The sequence below is a fragment of the Myotis davidii genome, unplaced genomic scaffold, assembly GCF_000327345.1.
Source record: "Myotis davidii unplaced genomic scaffold, ASM32734v1 scaffold2161, whole genome shotgun sequence".
In the NCBI taxonomy this organism is placed as follows: Eukaryota; Metazoa; Chordata; class Mammalia; order Chiroptera; family Vespertilionidae; genus Myotis; species Myotis davidii.
This window is the reverse complement of record NW_006291833.1, coordinates 67,938-86,512: the sequence shown is the minus strand read 5'-3', so window position 1 is coordinate 86,512 and position 18,575 is coordinate 67,938. Positions and strand designations below refer to the sequence as shown.

At 50.1% G+C, this 18,575-nt stretch overlaps 1 protein-coding gene across 1 annotated transcript in view; it reads right to left on the bottom strand.

Annotated features, from left to right (window-relative positions):
* Positions 1-18,100, bottom strand: part of DUPD1 (dual specificity phosphatase and pro isomerase domain containing 1) — a 33,858-nt gene extending 15,758 nt beyond the window's left edge. Inside the window, exons 1-2 of the mRNA XM_006765270.2 lie at positions 17,968-18,100; positions 6,170-6,398 (exon numbers count right to left, since the gene is read on the bottom strand). Coding sequence (XP_006765333.1) covers positions 6,170-6,366 — 197 coding nt within the window. The 5' untranslated portion in view covers positions 6,367-6,398; positions 17,968-18,100. The remainder of the gene's footprint in view (positions 1-6,169; positions 6,399-17,967) is intronic.
* Positions 18,101-18,575: the final 475 nt, after the last annotated feature.

Sequence of the window (18,575 nt, the reverse complement as noted above, 5' to 3'; positions counted from 1 at the left end):
TTAACTCTTGTTAGAAATCTCCCCCCACTCACCGTGCCCGAGGCTGGTGCCCAGTCGCACCTAGGTCACCTTCTGCATTTGGGGGTTCCGAGTCCAGGTTTCCTAGTTCTTCCGGGTAACATTCAGGACTTAAGGGGTCAGTCGAGGCTGTGTTTTGGCTGCACCCCATACTAGCCATGGCCCCCCCTGGAAGCAAGTCAAATCTCAGCCCTACTTGGTGCCTTGAGGCTGCATTAGTTCCTTCTTTGGGGGGAGAGAGGCTATGGCTGTCCGGGCAGCCCAGTGAGAGGCCTTGTCTCAGGCTGAGGACTGTCTCAGCTGATGGATCTGCCTTCACTTCACTTCCTGACCTTCTCGGGGACAAACCAGCCCTGGAGATGCCTCTGTTTTTTTGAGGGAGTTGGTCTGGTTGGGAGCAGAAACGCAAGAAGAGTAAGAGAGACACCTGGGAAGCAAGCTCAGGGTGGTGGGGGCTGGCCACAGGCATGTGAGGGGTCAGGCTTTATGCGGAGGGGCAGCTGTAGATGCTGATAACCCTCAAAGCCAGACCTTGGCAGCAACTGGAGTTTTAAGAAAAACGGGGAGCTGCTTTTGGCCCCCACCATTCAGGCCGCAGAGCAGCCGAACAGCGCCACGGTGTTGATGAGAGGGAAGGGATTTCTCAATTATGGTGTTTCAGCCGGCTGTGCTATCAGGGGCTGCCCTGCCTGAGAATTTGCAATCGCTTTGACAGTAGCCAGGATATTTTCCCTCCTGCTGACTATGGGGGAAAAAAGAAAAAAGGTTTTGCTAAGCAAATGAAAGATGTCAACGAGATTAAAGTGAGAATATTTAAATTACAGAAATTTAGTGCTTTCAAGCATACTCAAGCACTGCGGAAGCTCCAACGTAGGGACCGCTGATTGATAAGAGGTGATGAATTATTCTTATCTCATCATTGACGCCAGTCCCTGGCTCTCTGGAGGACAACACTTGGTTAACCTAATTTGAATCTAATTTAAATGGCTTAAAAGTAATACAACATGTATGTGCTTGAATCTAATAAAGCCTAATTTATTTAATAGGACATTTCTTAAAGAATTTTATCTTAGGGCTGGAAGGGGCCTTTGAAATCATCCCTTTATTTTACAAATAAAGAAACTGAGTCCCAGAACAGGAAGATGTTTGAACTCTGGGCCCTGCATCCCGCTTGATGGCTTTTGCTCTGCTCCACGCTGACCTTGCAGCTCTTACTTGTGACAGATTCAGACGCCCACCAAGTTTTGGGGAATGTGTGGGGAGAGGGTTTGGCCGAGATGGACTTCCCTACGAGAACATCCAAAAGGTGACTGGTTGGCTTGGACCCATCCCCTCTACTGGCCCAGCACCCTGAACTCCAACCACTTCCCCTCCTATCTGTGGCCTCTTCTTTCTGGGTTGTGGTGGTGGAGCTGGTGAGCCATGGGGACTTGGAGTCACCAGGCACCCCACTTGCCGAGTCCCCTTGGAATAAGCTGGGATTGAGAAAATGCTTTAGAAATTCTGAAGCTCACAGGCCCATGCCCCCTTGGTCCTTAGGTCGCCTGGGTCCCTGGAAGGCCAGGACAGTGTCTGTGGGGTGAGTGGGTGCATGGGCTGGAGAAGGCTCATTAGGAGGGACTTTCCTTCCAACCTGGCCTTGGATTCATGATAGTATCTCATGGGAAAATTTAACCAGGGGGTTTTCTTAGCACAGAGGGACCCTTAGTGGCAAAGCATAGTCACCGTTTACCTTCCTCTCACACTGTGACTCCAATGACCAGAACTTACCTGATCTATAGCAGTTATTGGGTGAGTCAGGCATTGCACTAAATGTCATACGTATGAGCTCATGGAACCCACATATTAGAGGTGAAGAAATTGAAGCTCAGAAAGCTTGAGTGACTTGCTCAAGGCCACGTGGAAACCAGTATTTGACCCAGATATTGTGGCTCCGGAGCAGATGCTCAGCCATCCGCCTCTCTCCAGAAAGAAGCCCTTGAGGAGAGAGGACGGGGAACGAGTGGGCTGCTTTGTGGGAGTAAGTCTGGTCCCCAGCGGGTCCCAGGCATCACTGGTCTAGGTTCCAGGAACAGCCGGAGGCTCTGGCTGCCCTGGGATGTCCATCCTCACTACCGGTCCTGACCACCCTCACTTCCAGAGCTTGGCACTCAGCTTTCAAAAACCTTGGGTGCTTTAGGGGAAGGAAGAACTCAACCTAAAGCATAAATATCAAATTGAAGCTGGGGCTTTGTGCATGAGGAGCCAGCGCTGAGCTTTCCCCTGGTTCGAGCAACACCTATAAAGAGACCAAGGAGCACAGGCCACCGTGCCTGCCCTCAGCTGGGCTGTAACCTCCCTGTGGTGGCCTTGGCAGTGGAATCAACTGCTCTCTCACGAAGCACCTGGGAGTCTCATTCACCTTGTTAAGTGGGCATCTGGGCGGGGCCCTGGACAGAGATGGACAAGACCAGTCGTGCTGACTTTGGCTCCTCCCCACGCCGTGCACGCAGGTCACACACTGACTGTGGCGCTTGCCCAGCCTGTGCGTGCGCGTCTGGGGCTCAGTTAGGCAGAGTTGGATTGAACTAAAGGGCAGTGACATTTTCCTGGTGGAAGGAGGAAGCGTATCTTACCACATCAAAGCCAACTGTCTGGCACTGTATTGACTAGAACACGTCTGTCCTGATCAGACACTCAATTTAACTTCCTGCAGAAAGCACCGCGGTGGCCTTCAGCCTGCCATAGGGCTGGCCCTGACCTATCTTCCCAGGTTTCTTTCTCACTAAGTAACAGTAATAGTAATTTTTTCATCTGTCTAGTACTTTATAATTTATAAAATGCTTTCATAGTCCATATTTCTTGGATTCTTCTCAGTAACCATTTAAAAAAATTTTTTTTAGTCGGCTACCTCCTGCACACCCCCTACTGGGGATCAAGCCTACAAGCCGGGCATGTGCCCTGACCGGGAATTGCACCAGTGACTGCTTGATGCATGGGTGGACACTCAACCACTGAGCCACACCGCCAAGCTCAGTAACCATTTTGAGAGATGAGGACATAGGCCCAGAAAGGTAAAAGGACCTTCCCAAAGCCACCGCCCCTGCAGCAGACTGTGGCTGTGGTAGATGGTGTGCTATCCTTTAGAATATTTGCTGCCCCTCCCTAGGGGAAGGTTACACTTTTCTGCCCTGTTGATGTGAGGCTTTGGCACGGACTTGCTTTGGCCAATGAAATGTGGACATCAGCCTGGGTCCCGAGTCCCGGAGTAAAGTGGACATGCAGCACCATTAGGGCCTGCCCACCGTGGATACGACATGTGAGTGAGACATAAGCCATCATTGTGTGGGCCACTGAGATGTTGGGGTGGCCTGTTATTGCAGCATGGCTGTCTTAGCTGACCACACAGTGGTAGGATTTGGCTTCATCCCAGGTCTTCTGAAAGTGCCCTTTCTACCACATCCATCCCCTAAATTCCAGATAAATTACCTTATTTCTCCTTACCTCTATGTCTTTTCTCATCCTGACCCATCTGCCTAGAATTCTGTTGAAATACGACCCATCTTCCAGAGCCAACTCTGGAATTGACCTCTTCTGTGATGCTTACTCAGACCCATAATGTAGGCACTTAGTGAGCATTTACTATGTGCCAGCTACTGCTCTAGCACTTCATTTGTTTTCACTCATTTAATCTTCACCCTGTGAAAAATGTTATGGACTGTGAATTATACCTTAATAAGGCTGTTATTTGAAAAAAGAAAACAGCCTGGCCAGTGTGCCAAGTGGTTAGAGCATTGGCCCATACACTGAAGGGTCATGGGTTTAATTCCCAGGCAAGAGCATGTACTTGGGTTGCGTGTTTGATCTCTGGCCCAGTTGGGGTGTGTGCGGCGGGGCTTGCACTCTCTCTTCTAAAAATCAATGGAAAAAATATCATTGGGTGAAGATTAACAAACTAACAACAACGAGAAAAGAAAACAGTATAGAGTCCCTATATACCTCTCACTTAGGTTCCCCTAATATTCTGGGGAATGATTGGATGAATTGTGGTACAACTATACTATGGAATATTAAAATGCAGAATAGTGTATATATAATATGATTCTTTTTTTCTAAAAAATTGTTGAGAGAAACATAAACCCTTTATATGTGTGTATATGTTGGCTTATGTTTGCAATTGTATACATAAAGTAGTAGACATATGCAAGTAAATGTAATACTGGTTACTCCATGGTAGGATTAAGAGAAACAAAGGGTGATTATGCAGTTTATTTTTATAACCCTCCATTTAATTGAATTTAGTACAGAAGGGCATGTAATTTTTGTAACTTTTTCAATTTAAAAATATTACGAAAAACCAGACAAGGGAGGCTGTCCCTGGATTTTCCCTGACTAGACGGTTATCTCAAAGTTTTAAGCAGCATGATTTGTGTGTGTGTGTGTGTGTGTGTGTGTGTGTGTGTAAATCGCACATGCAGAGGCCCTGCACCATCTGCTCCTTGGAGAGATGGAGCATGAGCCAGAATCCTGGGGGTGGAGGGACGATTTAAGATGGAAACTTCTGGATTGGGCAAAACTGCATTCGAATCCCAGTTCTCTGTTGCCTACCGGGCTGTGGACCTTGGGAGAGTTAATGAACTGCTCTGACCCTCAGTTTCCTTATCTTTGAAATGGGATGAGTAGATGACCTCTTTCATTGGGCTTTAGAGAAAATAAAGTAAGATAGTCTATGCAAGATGCTTAGCACAATGCCTGGCACAAAGTATTTAGTAAATCATAGGCCATACTAGTGGCCCAGTGCATGGATTCTTGAACATTGAAATTAATTAGAAAGTGGCCAGTGGGGCGGGACCTGGGTCGGCGCCATGGCACGAAGGGCATCTGCGAAGTGAACGGGGTTCCTCTAGTAGGCGGGGTCCCTCAGCCTGGCCTGCGGGGATCAGGCTAAAACCGGCTCTCTGACATCCCCCAAGGGGTCCCAGAGTGCGAGAGGGCACTCTGCAAAGTTGCTGTTGTACAGGGTGTGGAACACAACGCAAGTGTGCATTAAACCAGATTCAGGGATGACAGTGCCCCAGCAACAACATAACCCATGGCTGAAGGTGGAATCGTGCGGCCCCACAAGGAATCAGGCTCCCTCCTCTCTGGTTTCAGGGTGCATCACCCGAGAACTGCCGCTGCCAAGTCACTGCAGCTCAGCAGCTACTGCGTTGAACATCTGCCCCCTGGTGGACAGTGCACATTATACCTACTGGACAGTTGGATGGTCAGTATATATAGCCTTTTATATATATTGATTATATACAGTATGAGCTTCCCAATTGTTTAAGGAATGGGGAATGGTGGCTATAAAAATCTAGAGAAGGGGACAGAAACCTGAACTTTGCTAGACTTACCTTTTTCTTCTCCACACATAGGTTGATGTGCCTCTTGTGGGTGTTATACCCAGCTAAAATAAAAGACTACATTTCCCAGCCTCTCTTGCAGCTAGAGGCAGGGGAAGTGTTGGATGGGACTTCTGTTTGGAAAGACACCCTTTTGCTTTTATTTTCCCTCTACCTCCCTGCAGTCTGGATCCTACAGATGATGACTGGAGCCCTATCAGCAATCTCAGCCCCATGCAGCAACCTTGAAGAAGAAAGCCTTACCCTCAGGATGGTACAGCAGACACACAGGAGCCTGAGTCCCCAATGACCCTGGAGACCCATGCCAGTCCCAGCTTGCCTTCCTCTGTACATTGTTCATGTGAAAGCAAAATCAACCTCTATCTCACCTGGCCAGCTTGGCTCAGTAGTTGAGCATCAACCTATGAACCAAGAGGTCACGGTTCGATTCCCAGTCAGGGCACATGCCCAGGTGACGGGCTCAATCCCCAGTGTGGGGCATGCAGGAGGCAGCCGATCAGTGATTCTCACTCATCATTGATGTTTCTATCTCTCTATATTCTCCCTTCCTCTCTGAAATCAATAAAAATATATATTTTAAAAATCTACCTTAACCTTGCTTAAGCCCCTTTTCTGAGTTTTCTGTAATATGAAGAAAAACCCAGCTCTAACTATTAGAGTCACAGAACAACCAACCTTAAAAGCAAAATGTCATAGCCTGGAGGTGGCAAGAGGTGTGACCTGGGGAAGGGCCTGCTACTTTCTCCTGGGCTTGGCCAGGTACTTACTCATCCCCGATGTAGAGCTGGGGCCAGACCTCGTTGACGTGGGTGTACTGGGGGCTGCCCTTCCAGAAGAGGCGCTCCAGCTCGAAGGCTCCGGGGGTGCAGTAGTCCTCGGCCTCCAGCTCCTCCGCCTTGGGCAGCAGACTCTTGGCAGATGAGTAGGCGTTCTTGGGGCTCGTCCCTGGTTCCCGGGATGTCATCTTGGAGCCAATGGATGCTCTCCTTCCTGCAGCTGGTCATGAGAGAAGGTCAGGGCCGGGATTAGCAGGGGACAGAGGTAGGGAATGGGCTTTACGAAAAGAGGTGGGAATAAGCTGATGCGAGATTTGGCAGGTATTTCCCAGGCCTGCTCTGCTTCTGCTTCCTTTTCCCAGGCCCCAAAGACAGGGACAGTGGCAACAACACTTCCCTCATTCCAGTCTCTCCGGGGCAAGCGTGCTGGGGCCTCCAACCCAGGCTGAGGTGGGTGTAGGAGACCCAGGACAGCAATCCCTGCAGGCAGCCAGCCCCTGGTCTCCTTTCCTTTCCAGTGGTTCTCAACCTTCTGGCCCTTTAAATACCGTTCCTCATGCTGTGACCCAACCATAAAATTATTTTCGTCGCTACTTCATAACTGTCATGTTGCTACTGTGATGAATCGTCATGTAAATATCTGATATGCAGGATGGTCTTAGGCGACCCCTGTGAAAGGGTCTTTCGACCGCCAAAGGGGTTGCGACCCACAGGTTGAGAACCGCTGCTTTAGACGTGACCCCTTCTTTGGGGCCCCCTTTTTCCTTTATCTGCCCGGAATCTGCTGACTTGGGCCATTTTGAACTCGGATAGGAAGGCCCAGAAGGCCCTTGGCATTCCAGGCTGTGGTGCTCGACATCAGCAGGGAGCCGGTGCCCGTGGAAAGGGCACCCCTGTCCATCCCGAGCCTGTGTCGCCTGGGCAGCCAAGCACATTCTCAGGGCTTCAGGAGCCGGGGGTGGAAGGAAACTTGGCTGCGTGAGTGTTCGTCGACTTGTTAGGACAGCTGAAGTCAGTGTTTGCAGCTCCGACGCTGGGACGCTGGCAGGGTGTTAACTGACCAGGGCGTCAGGAGGGATGTTCCTGGCTGGAGAGCTGGGGGTGCAGGCTGCACCGTGGATTTGGAGAGCTTGTTGGGCTCTGCGAGTGGAGTGCTGGAGGCGAGTGCCCGTCCCCAAGGCAAGGCATTCACTGTGGATCCCTGAGCTGAGTGACAGGTGCCCCTACACTCAGCCTGGGGAGGGCTGCTCGAGCTCTGAGGCTGGAGGGAAGGAGGAAAAGGCGGGTGGCTGAGAGACGTGGAGGTGTGTGCGGGCGAGGGGATGTTATTTATTAACAAATACGTATCTAGCACTTATCTTCTGTCAGGCACTGTTCCCGGTGCTTTCTGGTTATTAAGTCATTTAATCTTAAGTCAGTTAACAGCCCTATGAGGTAGGCGCTCTTATTAGCTCCATTTTACAGATGAGAAAAACTAAATTGAGAATGTTTATTACATAGGGTCTTCGTCTTCTGAGAAAAATAATCGCAGAATTCAGTGTGAGGAGGGGCAGGCCAGGGGTTTGAAGAATGCAAGGAAGGGTTGGTAGCTTCAAAGACCACCAGCTCTGTCCAAAGGACTCAGCACACCTCTGGAAGAGGCTCCTACTTGTCAAAGTGAGACAATTTGAACATGAAAAAATAACTGCAGTGGATTGAAACACGTCGAACATACATTTTTTTAAAGTTTATCTTTATTGTTGATAGTATTACAGATGCCCCCTATTCCCCCCCCCCCCTGCACTGCCCCCCTCTATCCTGCACGCCCCCGCCCCAGGTCTTCACCACACTATCATCTGTGTCCATGGGCTAGGCATATATGCATATAAATTCCCTGGTTAATCTCTCCCCACCCCCCGCCCACCCACCCTCCCCCGCCTTCCCACTGAGATTTGTCAGTCTGTTCCATGCTTCTATGTCTCTGGGTCTATTTTGTTCATCAGCTTATTTTGTTCATTCGATTCCACAAATGAGTGAGGTCATGGATATTTGTCTTTCTCTGACTGGTTTATTTTGTTTAGCATAATGCTCTCCAGGTCCCTCCATGCTGCTTCAAAGGGTAAGAGACCCTTCTTTTTTACTGCTGCATAGTATTCCATGGTGTAAATGTGCCACCACTTTTTTATCCACTCACCTACTGATGGGCACTTGGGCTGTTTCCAGATCGTAGCTATTGCAAATTGTGCTGCTATGAACATAGGGGTGCATATATTCTTTCTGATTGGTGTTTCAGGTTTCATAGGATATATTCCTAGAAGTGGGAACACTGGGTCAAATGGCAGTTTCAATTTTAATTTTTTGAAGAAACTCCTACTGTTTTTCACAGTGGCTGCACCAGCCTGCATTCCCACCAGCAGTGGACTAGGGTTCGCTTTTCTCCACATCCTCTCCAGCACTTGTCATTTGTTGATTTGTTGATGGTAGCCATTCTGACAGGTGTGAGGTGATACCTCATTGTCGTTTTAATTTGCATCTCTCTAATGATTAGTGACTTTAAGCATTTTTTCATATGTCTCTTAGCCATCTGTATATCCACTTTGGAGAAGTATCTATTTAGGTCCTTTTTAAACTGGATTGTCTTCCTTTTGTTAAGTTGTATGAGTTCCTTATTTTGTTTTTAACCCCTTAGCAGATGTATCATTGACAAATATGTTCTCCCATACAGTGGGCTCCCTTTTTATTTTGTTGATGGCTTTTTTTTTGCTGTGCAGAAGCTATTTAGTTTGATGTAGTGCCATTTGTTTATTTTCTCCTTAGTTTCCTTTGCCCTAGGAGATGTATCAGTAAACATATTGCTATGGGAGATGTCTGAAATTTTGCTGCCTATGGTTTCTTCTAAGATCTTCACAGTTTCACAACTTACATTTAAGTCTTTTATCCATTTTGAGTTTATTCTTGTGTAAGTTGGTGGTCTGGTCTTCCTTCCTTCCTTCCTTTCTTTCTTTCTCTGCATGTACCTGTCCAATTTTCACCATTTATTGAAAAGACTGTCTTTACTCCACTGTATGCTCTTGCCTCCTTTGTCCAATATTAACTGGGCACAATGGCTTAGGTTCGCATCCAACATTTGATACACAAAACAATTCTTCACTGTTGGAAGGTGCTAGGGAACCAGCTCATTATTTTGAAGACAGATGAGTAAAGGGAAAGAATCTAGCATTATTTATTGTACTTTTCTGATATAAACTGTACTACTGGGCCTCTTTTATAAAATATTCTAGACAATAAAAAAGGAAGGAAGACCATTTTACAACATCTGATGGGCTAATGGTTGTTGGCAGTGACCAGTGACTGCCAGCAACATAAGGAGAGACGATCAGCCATTATGGGCCTTTGGATGGAAGAATATGCCACCACCACGCAAGTCGTCGCGCCAAAGGAAAACGTGAGTCTTTGACCAGAGTCCTCAGAGTCTAGATCTAACACGCAATTTGTAGGAGATTCAGAGGACAGTTAAATTACACCACAGGGCTTTGTCTGAGAAGCACAAATGAAATATTCACAGACATAATATAACATCTGAGATTTACTTCAAAAATAATATAGTTGGAAAAATAGAATCATCTGTTGAGTGTGGGATGGAGGGTGAAGGTGGGGGTGTGATGAGGCAGGATTGGCCATGAATGTTGGTGGTTGGTTGGATCATGGCTGCAAGGTAGTTACTGTTTTTCTTTATGTGTGTTTGAATTTTCCATTTTCCAAGGTTTTAAAAATAAAAGGAAAGATCTGAAACCACTGCTCTGGGAAATTTGATTCACCCCATTTTATAGCAGATGAATTTAAAGGGTCGCGAACTAGCAGGGTGTGTCTTTGGGGATCATGGGAGGCCAGAAACTGTGACTTTCTCCTGCAAAATCCTGAGTTAGGGGATGGGGGCGATGGACAACAGAGGTGACCCTTCTTTGGAGTCTGTCAAAGTGAGATCTAAAGGCCGTCTCCCTCAGAATCATTTGTCACTTGCTAAAAATACAGAACCCTGGCATGCACCCTGACCAGAGGGAGGGGGCCTCGGAGTCTGTACCTTAACACGCTCCCAAGTGAGCCTGCTGCTCAGCGAAGTTTGATAATAACTGCCCGAGAGTGTGGCTCAAGAGTCAAGGGGGTGTTGCGTCAAGAGAAGGGCCGTAAGGGTGCTCCGTACGTTTTCCATCTTCTCGTTGACGTGGAGGGCAGGTCTTAGGCCACAATTACGGTGCAGGGCTGGGAGGGGAGAGGGGCTGGCCCTTACTCTGGGCTCCTTGAAGATGGCTCCTTCATGGTATTTATCTCTGTAGCCTTGTTGTCTGACATGGAGGAGGTGCTCAGGAAGTATCTGCTGAATGAGGAACTGGCTCAGTGAGTGAATGAATGACTCAGGGGGTGAATTAATAAAGGCCTGTGAGGCTTGTGCTGGGGACTCAGCCAGAGCTGAGGAGGCAGGGCTGAGCCTCTGGGCTCATTTGGAGGAGGAGTGAAGGTGAGCAAAGTGCAGACCACGGGATGGACAGACCCCGCAGTGGCTGGTAGCTCAGGCCTGAGCTCCACCTGGGGCCGGCCTGCTGGCATTCCCAGTCACCAACGAAGGAGTCGTTCGTGGGATGGCCAGAAACTTCTGTGGCGGAACGAGCAGACACCTCCGTCTCTAAGAGTGGCGTTCTTGCTCTCTTTGCTTCAGGCCCGCAGGCGGCTTACTTTGGGGAGGTCTGTGGCACAGCCCATCCATGGCACCGACTCTTCTTATTTCAAAGTGAATACAAGAAGCCGGGTACCATATACCTAAATTTGGAGGTGCAGGCTGTTTTGAACCCTGCTTGCCACTCAAGGAGGCTTCAGCAGAGGTGATTTCGGGGAGACGCTGGAGAAAACGGCATTCCGAAATTCCTGCCTGCTCCTTTGATCACTGGGGCTGCCCTCCCCCTGGTGGAGGCCCTTCCTCCAGCCTCCAGCGTCCTGTGGAAGGAGCCATCCCATCCCCATCCGCGCTGAAAGCCTCGGCTGGATTTCCAGACAGAAGAGGAAGTGGTGCGGTCTACCCAGAGCAGCTTGGCACGCAGAGGAGCTCTGGGATCTATTATCCTCCCGCGTGCAGATTTGATGGGGGAAGAGAACAAAGCGCAGAGCCAGCCAGAAACCACAGACCTGTAACCTTTCCAAATCCTGAAGGCGGCTTGTGTGCATCCCTCTCTGCGTGGCGCCCAAATCTCCGAATCTCAGAGAGGCCGGGGGCGCCTGTTTCCCAGATCACAGCCGGGGTGGAAAGGGAAGACAAATCTGTTCTGTTTGGTTTCCATAGAATCGACCCGGAGATTAACTGCCAAGGTCTCAGTGACACACAATATCAATCACCCGCTAAATGTCATAACGAGAGCTGGGCAGGTTGTCAAGAGAGGCCTCCAGGTTGCTCTTACAGCTTCATATTTAACGGTTTGGTCCCAGGAAACCGAGCGCCAAGTTGACGGCTACTTGGCCCATGTGCAGCATCAGCCCTTCTCTTCCCCCCGGGGTACCAAACCTGGCTCCTCCCTGAGGGGCCGGCCCGGGTTACAGAGAGGGGGGACATGGGTTGTGTGTTCAAGACACACACACACACACACACACACACACAAACAAACACACACAAACATCTCACTGTTGACCTCAGGTAAGAGATGAAGGGAGTAGTGGGGACGGTGGCACACTGGAGAGCGAGTGCCCGCTCTTACATGCCCATGTGGTTTTCAAATGTAGGGGCTACAGCAGATGCTCTCCTTGCTCTGTCCCAGCCCTCGGCTCAGATCACCGCAATGTAAATGGACAGTGCCCTTCCCGCTCAGGCCCCTGTATCCTCCTACTTGAGGGTATTTTCTGGCATTTGCACTGGTCAGGCCTAACACAGGGAGAGTTACTCCCAGAAGTCATTGGAATGAGGGGCAGGAGTTGGTGGATAAACACCCCCAGCTTCTTCCTCCCTGAGAGGGACCATTGTGAAGTCTGTTCTACACGGTCTCCTGGAGGCTCGCTGTGTGCTCGAGCCCCTCTTCACCCCCCTCCCAGAGTGGCAACCTGCTCGCTCACACGTCCTTTGCTGGCTCCCTCCCCTCCCAATCTCACTTGTCCATTTCTTGCTGTGCTTCTGGAGCACCTCTCAAATAGACCACCTGCACCAAACCCTGGTCGCAAACTCTGCCTTCAAGGGAACCTAAACGAAGATGCTGTTAATTCTAAAACATTTAAAGACACTGCGACAGCAGAGAGTGCAGAGGCCCAGTGTATTGGACCAATAAGGCCTGGAGTGCCATTTCCCCTGTGAAACGGTGGCCTTGCCTTTGAGGCGTTATTTCCAGGAATAACACAGGGACCCCTCGTTAATTCTGACCCCCTTTCAGAATTTTCAATGGTACAGCTTGCATTTGGTTAAAGGTTTCCCTTGCCCAGTGAGGAAAGGTTTTGATCTGAATTCAAAATGATAATTTCAACACCATGGTAAAAAAAAAAAAAAAAGACACCCCAAAAAACAAAAAAACCCCACCTTATATAGTTTTAATTTTTTAACTAGGAAAAAAATCCACCCAAATGTCAATACTGTGGGCCAGTGTCAGGACTCAGATTTTTTTCCTGTTTTTGTTTTGGGATTTTTAAAATAAATAATTATAATTTATAATGAATAGCTGTGTCTTGTTTTTTAACTGTGCTAGCCACATAGAAGTGTGGGCAGGAAGCTGCTGTGACTTCTGAGGTGAGATTTCCACTCTGTCTTCCTTGCTCCTGGGACCTGGTGCTTCCTTGGGGCTCCTCCCCCTCCGTCCCACTCTCCCTACATTCATGGTCTCACGGTCCTTCTCTGCTCTCACAGCCCCAGCCATCACTGAGGACTCCCAGGTCTACACGTCTCATCCTCCCCCAGCTTCACTTGCTTTTTGATAACATGGAGCTACAACAAGAGGGATGTAGGTGCTCTTTCAAACCCAGCCTGAACCTTTTGCTGGGTGGAGAGATGCATCATTCATTTCATCTCTAAGTGGACCTGTTGAGCCTGTAGAGACTGGCCAGGTAGTAGCCACCCCCAGGAATGTGAGCCACAGAACAGGCCTCCTGCTTAGTAAAAAATAAGCTTTGAAGATACTTTTGATGAGGAAAAGGTAAGTCCTGAAGCATGACTCGGAAAAGAGGAGGGAAACGCAGGGAGCTAAGCTTCTGTATAAGAAAGCAAGGCCAGTTCTGAGTCTGGTAGACTCAGGGGTATGAGGGGTCCGGCTGCGGGTGGAGGAGGGAGGCCTTGAGGCCAGAGACAGCCAGGTGAGGAGAGTCCAGGGGACACAGCCACAGACTAGGAGGCACAGAGATTCCCAATACTCAGCTTTGCAGTGCCCCCTAGCTATGTCAGCTCTCTCTCTGTCACCCTAGTCCAGTGGTTCTCAACCTTCTGGCCCTTTAAATACAGTTCCTCAGGTTGTGACCCAACCATAAAATTACTTTCGTTGTTACTTCATAACTGTAATGTCGCTACTGTTATGAATCATAATGTAAATATCTGACATGCAGGATGGTCTTAGGCGACCCCTGTGAAAGGGTCGTTCGACCGCCAAAGGGGTCGCGACCCACAGGTTAAGAACTGCTGCCCTAGTCCTTGGGTGAAACTGCTAAACATGACAGACAGCCCTGTTTATGGTGGTTTTGAGAAGTCAAAGGGAAAGAAGCTTGTGCCAGTGGAGAGAAGAAGAAACTAGAAATGTATGAAGCAGCGTGCTTCTGTTCTTATACAAAAATCCATTTCGCCAGAATAGTAACACTGCCTATACACTTATTTCAAGATGATGACATTATATGTGGTTTTTCTTCTTCTTAAGGAACTCTCTTCTAAAATTTCTGTGACGAACAGATATTGAGCAGATGGAGGGGGAAACGGAGCTGCGGAAGTTCTACTTCAGGATTGTTCTGGGCACGGTAGATGCTCACCCACAACCTGTGGGCTGAGGCACAGGATGGCGGTCTTCAGGACAAGGCCTGACCGGTGGTCCTTTGGTCTTGAGAGGCACTGAGAACTCTCCCAATGAGTGTGCGCTCCCTGAGGGCAGAGATGCGTCCTCCTTGAGGTCTCTGATGGCAGCAGCCAGGCCCAAGTCATGTCAGAAGGTCCTGCTAGTCCCTCAAGACTCCCAGGAAACCAGAGGAATCAGGTTTTGTGGGGCCTGAAGCTTCCACGGTATCTTTAAGAGAAAGAAAACCAAGTAGCCACTGGGACGTGAAAACCCAGAAAGAGGCCAACACAGGTGCAGGGTCCGGAAGCTTCAGGGTGAATCCGTGTCTGAGGGCAACTCTCTTCCCCTTTGTGTCAGAGGAAGAGGACAGGGCTCCTCCTGTCCCCCGTGATGTCAGAGCCGGGGTCCATGTCCTTGACTTGCCTTAGCCTGGCCCTAGGCTACCTCAGCCAGCATCGGGCGCTGTGGCGAGTGGGGGTGATGGGCAGTGGCCTCGGTTCCTCTTTGACTTCACTCAGAAGTTTGGTCCACCCCCAAGTTCTGCTCACGCTTCCCTCCATTAAGAGCTAGAGATGGGCTAAGCCAGAGAGGTCTCTGTCTTCTAGAAGTTTTTGGTCTAGTAGAATCATTTATAATCTAATCTTTTAAAGCATTCTCCTCTTCCTTGAAGGCATTCTGTATCTGTGCACATGTGTACACTGTATGTTTATGTCCATAGTGAATTGGGATCACGGGGGAACGTCCGTCTGTCTTTAAATGCATGCAGATTGTGTTTCTTCCATGACACCACCCCAGGTGGGCTTGCAACATGCCTGGAATGGAGGGGGACTAAGAATGTTATTGTGGTTGGGTCAATTACTCTATTAGGAGAGCAATGCCTACTGCCAGGGTCGGTGAGGGATGGAATTTGGCAGCAGTGTACATACAAAAAAAAAGACATATTTTTAATTCACTACAAGTCAATGCTTGTCTTTCACATCTTAAATCTATAGAAATGATCCTAACCAGGAAATAAAAGTTGTGGAATTTTTAAAAATTAAAACTTGGACGTGAAAACCCAGGAATTTTTTTGTTGCCTATAATTTAATTCTTAATGTATCAGACATAATCCAAGTTTAACAGATTTTTGGGGGGGATTCTGGCAAATATGTTAACAGGAGGCAATTATGTGAATTAATATAAACTTCTTTTATTAAAAAAACAAAAGCCCTCATTTAAGGAGGTAATTTAATATTCCTTCTACGACGGTGTTGATGTCATTAACTTGTTTGATTAACTCTTCAAATGGTTTCAAAGTGCTTCGGGGTGGTAATTTATGAAGTCCTAATTGATGTCCCCAATCTTGGTTTGGCAGGGTTGGGCCTCCCGGAAACCGTGTGGAGGTTGGAGGCCCACACTCGGCTTCCTTCGCAGACAAGGCCCGGCGGGCCGGCTGGGATGGGCTGTACCTCTGTGCCGGGCCAGGGGGGGCGGGGGGCTCTGGCACAGGAGCTGAGAGGCTATGACGTCCGAGCGGGCCAGTTGTGGTTCCTGCCGCCCGAGCCCCTGAGCCCTGGCTTCCTCTGAAGATGTGTGGGAACGCTGCGGCAGTTTCACAGCGTGTGAATGCAGGGCTAGATGGCCTTGGGTTCAAGTCTCTCAAGAACCATTTCCCGCTGTGCATCGCCTCAGAACATGAGGCTCTTTTGTGCAGGGGAAGATGGAGGCGGGGAGAGAACGCAGCGCCGCCCTCACCTTGGGCCCACCACCTGTCCTGTCCAGGCCACTGTCCCTCACTAGGCCTGCCTCCTGATGCTGCACGGAGGCGGCTCTGGGCCTTGGGCCTTGGGTCCTGGGCCTTGGGAAGGCTGGGGGCCAAGTGCCCACATCTTAAAGCAGCCACAAAAGTTCACTGTGAAATCCAGGGCCGGGCAGGATTCAGAGAAACGATTGTGCGCTTGGTTACTTTTACCTCGTGCCCGGCGATTGTCTACTCTCAAAACCTCTAGACAGGGCACAGCTGCCCCCACTTTCCAGCTGAGAAAAATGAGGGTCAGGGAGGTTGTTAGTAACAGGACACCAGGCTAGAGAGTGGTGAGGCGGGGACTCCACCCCAGCAGCCAAGCATCCTAAGCCATGCCAGTGGATGGGTCCCTCTGTTCCTGGTCACAAAGCCTATGCTCCTGAGGGCAGGCCCGGGCCTCTCGGTGTGCGTCCGTCCTGATGTGAAGCCCAGAGTGTGGGACGTCTCGGAAAGACTCTCACTGCCTCGGTCTCGTGTACCTGGGCTTTAGCTTCCTCATCCGCAAGTGGGGGTAACGGCCACCTTTCTGGTGTTGAGTTAAATGAGACGATACAAGTGCTTGGCACATTGACGCGGGCTCAGAGAATGTTTCATGACGGGGAAACAAAGAGGCAGGGCCGGGGTGTGTGTGTGTGTGGAGAATTCCCAGCTGGGCTGGGAGCTAGATTCTGAGTCGAGTGGGAAAGAGCGAGAAGAGCAGTTTGACTGGGGCCGAGGGTCTCCGGGGGTAGTTGTGGCAAACGGATGGGCGTGAAGAAGCTTGAACGGTCTCGGGTGATGGACTCAGTTGTCCTGTATGATCAGCAAGGCTTCGGGAGGAGTGTTAACATCTGCTGGCCGTGCCAGGCTGTAAGACTTGCCCCGTTAGTTACTGTGGAATCGGTGGGCCTAAAACCATCAAGGTCACCAGAAGTGAACATTCAATCACCATCTGCTCAGGAATCGGGCTGCAGAGGGCAAACGGAGCTGTTTCCTGGCGCGGAGCTCACTGACCTCCCCGACTCCTCAGACCCTGTCCCCCATCGCACCCCTCTCCCCCTTGCCCAAGGCTCTTTCCTTGGATAGGACTTAGCAGCCCTTCAAGTGTTGTTTCTAAATGTCATCTGACGGGACCACAATGATTTTGCCTTGAAGAGAACCAAGACGGGGCCACGAGGGAAAAGTCAGGGCAATAGAAGAAGCTCCCTCGCTGCTGAGGCCTTGAGGGAGGCGCCTCTGTACCTGCTCTCCCCATGCCCCCTTCCTTCTCCGAGTGTTTCCCTTGGAATGTTTTCCGCCTTCCTGAACGGTAAGAGCCACCCATTCCCAGCATCTTCTTGGGTCCCAGGCCCATGAGGTGCCTCTGGGGCCACAGGACAAGGCACCAGGGTTTAATGGGAGACCCCTGGTCTCAGACACAGGATACCGTCCCACCCTCCGACCCACAGGTGCAGCTGTCTTGGGCCAGTGGTTCTGTCCTTCCGTGATTCAGTCTCCCCATATTTACCAGGGCGTCATCCCAACCTCATCCCCCTCCCTCGCCACCAGGAATGGGAAAAGCTTTAACAATAGTCCCTCTGTCCAGATGGTGCCAGCATTATTCCCAGGACACAGGGAGAATTCTCAGCCGTGGGATCTGAGTCCTTCCTTGTGATTTGTGCTGCTCTCCACACGATGTGGGTCACTCTGGTGTCTCCAGCTGCCCCTCCCGCTGAGATTTTCCCCTCCACTGGCTAAATGGACGAACGCAGCCTTGCTGGAATGTGATACAATGCCTCCAGTGCCCGCGGAGCTTTAACCCGCCCCATTCTCCTTTAGAAACAGGCATTGAACTGGAAGCACAGATTTGGAGGGAGGGGAGTGGAGAAAATTCCAGGGAGTCTCTAGAGAAAGATGGGTAACAAGAAGCCTTTCACACTAAAAGGATGTCAGCTGTTCTCTGTCTCTCCAGAAAGAGGGTGGAAAGGGGGTTTCTAATCCCTACACCCAGGCCCCCAAAGGACATTTGACGGGACCCAAGAGATGTCAGCCCCACCACCCAAGGGCCTTACCTGTGCGCTGGGGCCTGGCTGGGTCAGAGGGTGCTTGTCCGTGGGGTGTGCGGTGCCACACACCCGGCCACCCAGACTGGCATCCGAGAGCCTATTTTTAGGGTCAGATCTGCTGACGCTGACCTTGTGTGCCACACAGTCTGAGAAGAAACCCGAGGCGTCTGCTTCGCCAGTGTGACCTGAAACCCCTGATTGTGGGAGTCCTGTACCTGGAGCCCACAGGCCTGTCCCTGGCTCCACCACAGAGGCGGGTCACGTGGCTGCGGCGGTGGGGGTCGGGGCACAGGCTGGGGGAGTGCCCAGCTTTGTTTGTTGGGATGGACGAGGCCAGGTGTCTGCGGAGCCCTGCCCGGCTCTGTCCTGGAACGGGGAGAACAGAGGAGGTTTGCGTGCCGGCCCCGGGCCTGTGGGAGCCTCCAGAAGAGCTCTCCATTCCACTCTTTTCTGGGAGTTTGTGGAGCTACCTCTGGGGAGTGGATGCCATGGATGCAATGGATGCTGCATCACGGGAGGCAATCAGGGAATTGCCCCCAAGAAGGACTGTAGGCTTGCTCCGTTTTCAGTGTTGCTTCCTGTGAGACCTCCGGCAAGTGTCCAACCCCTCTGGG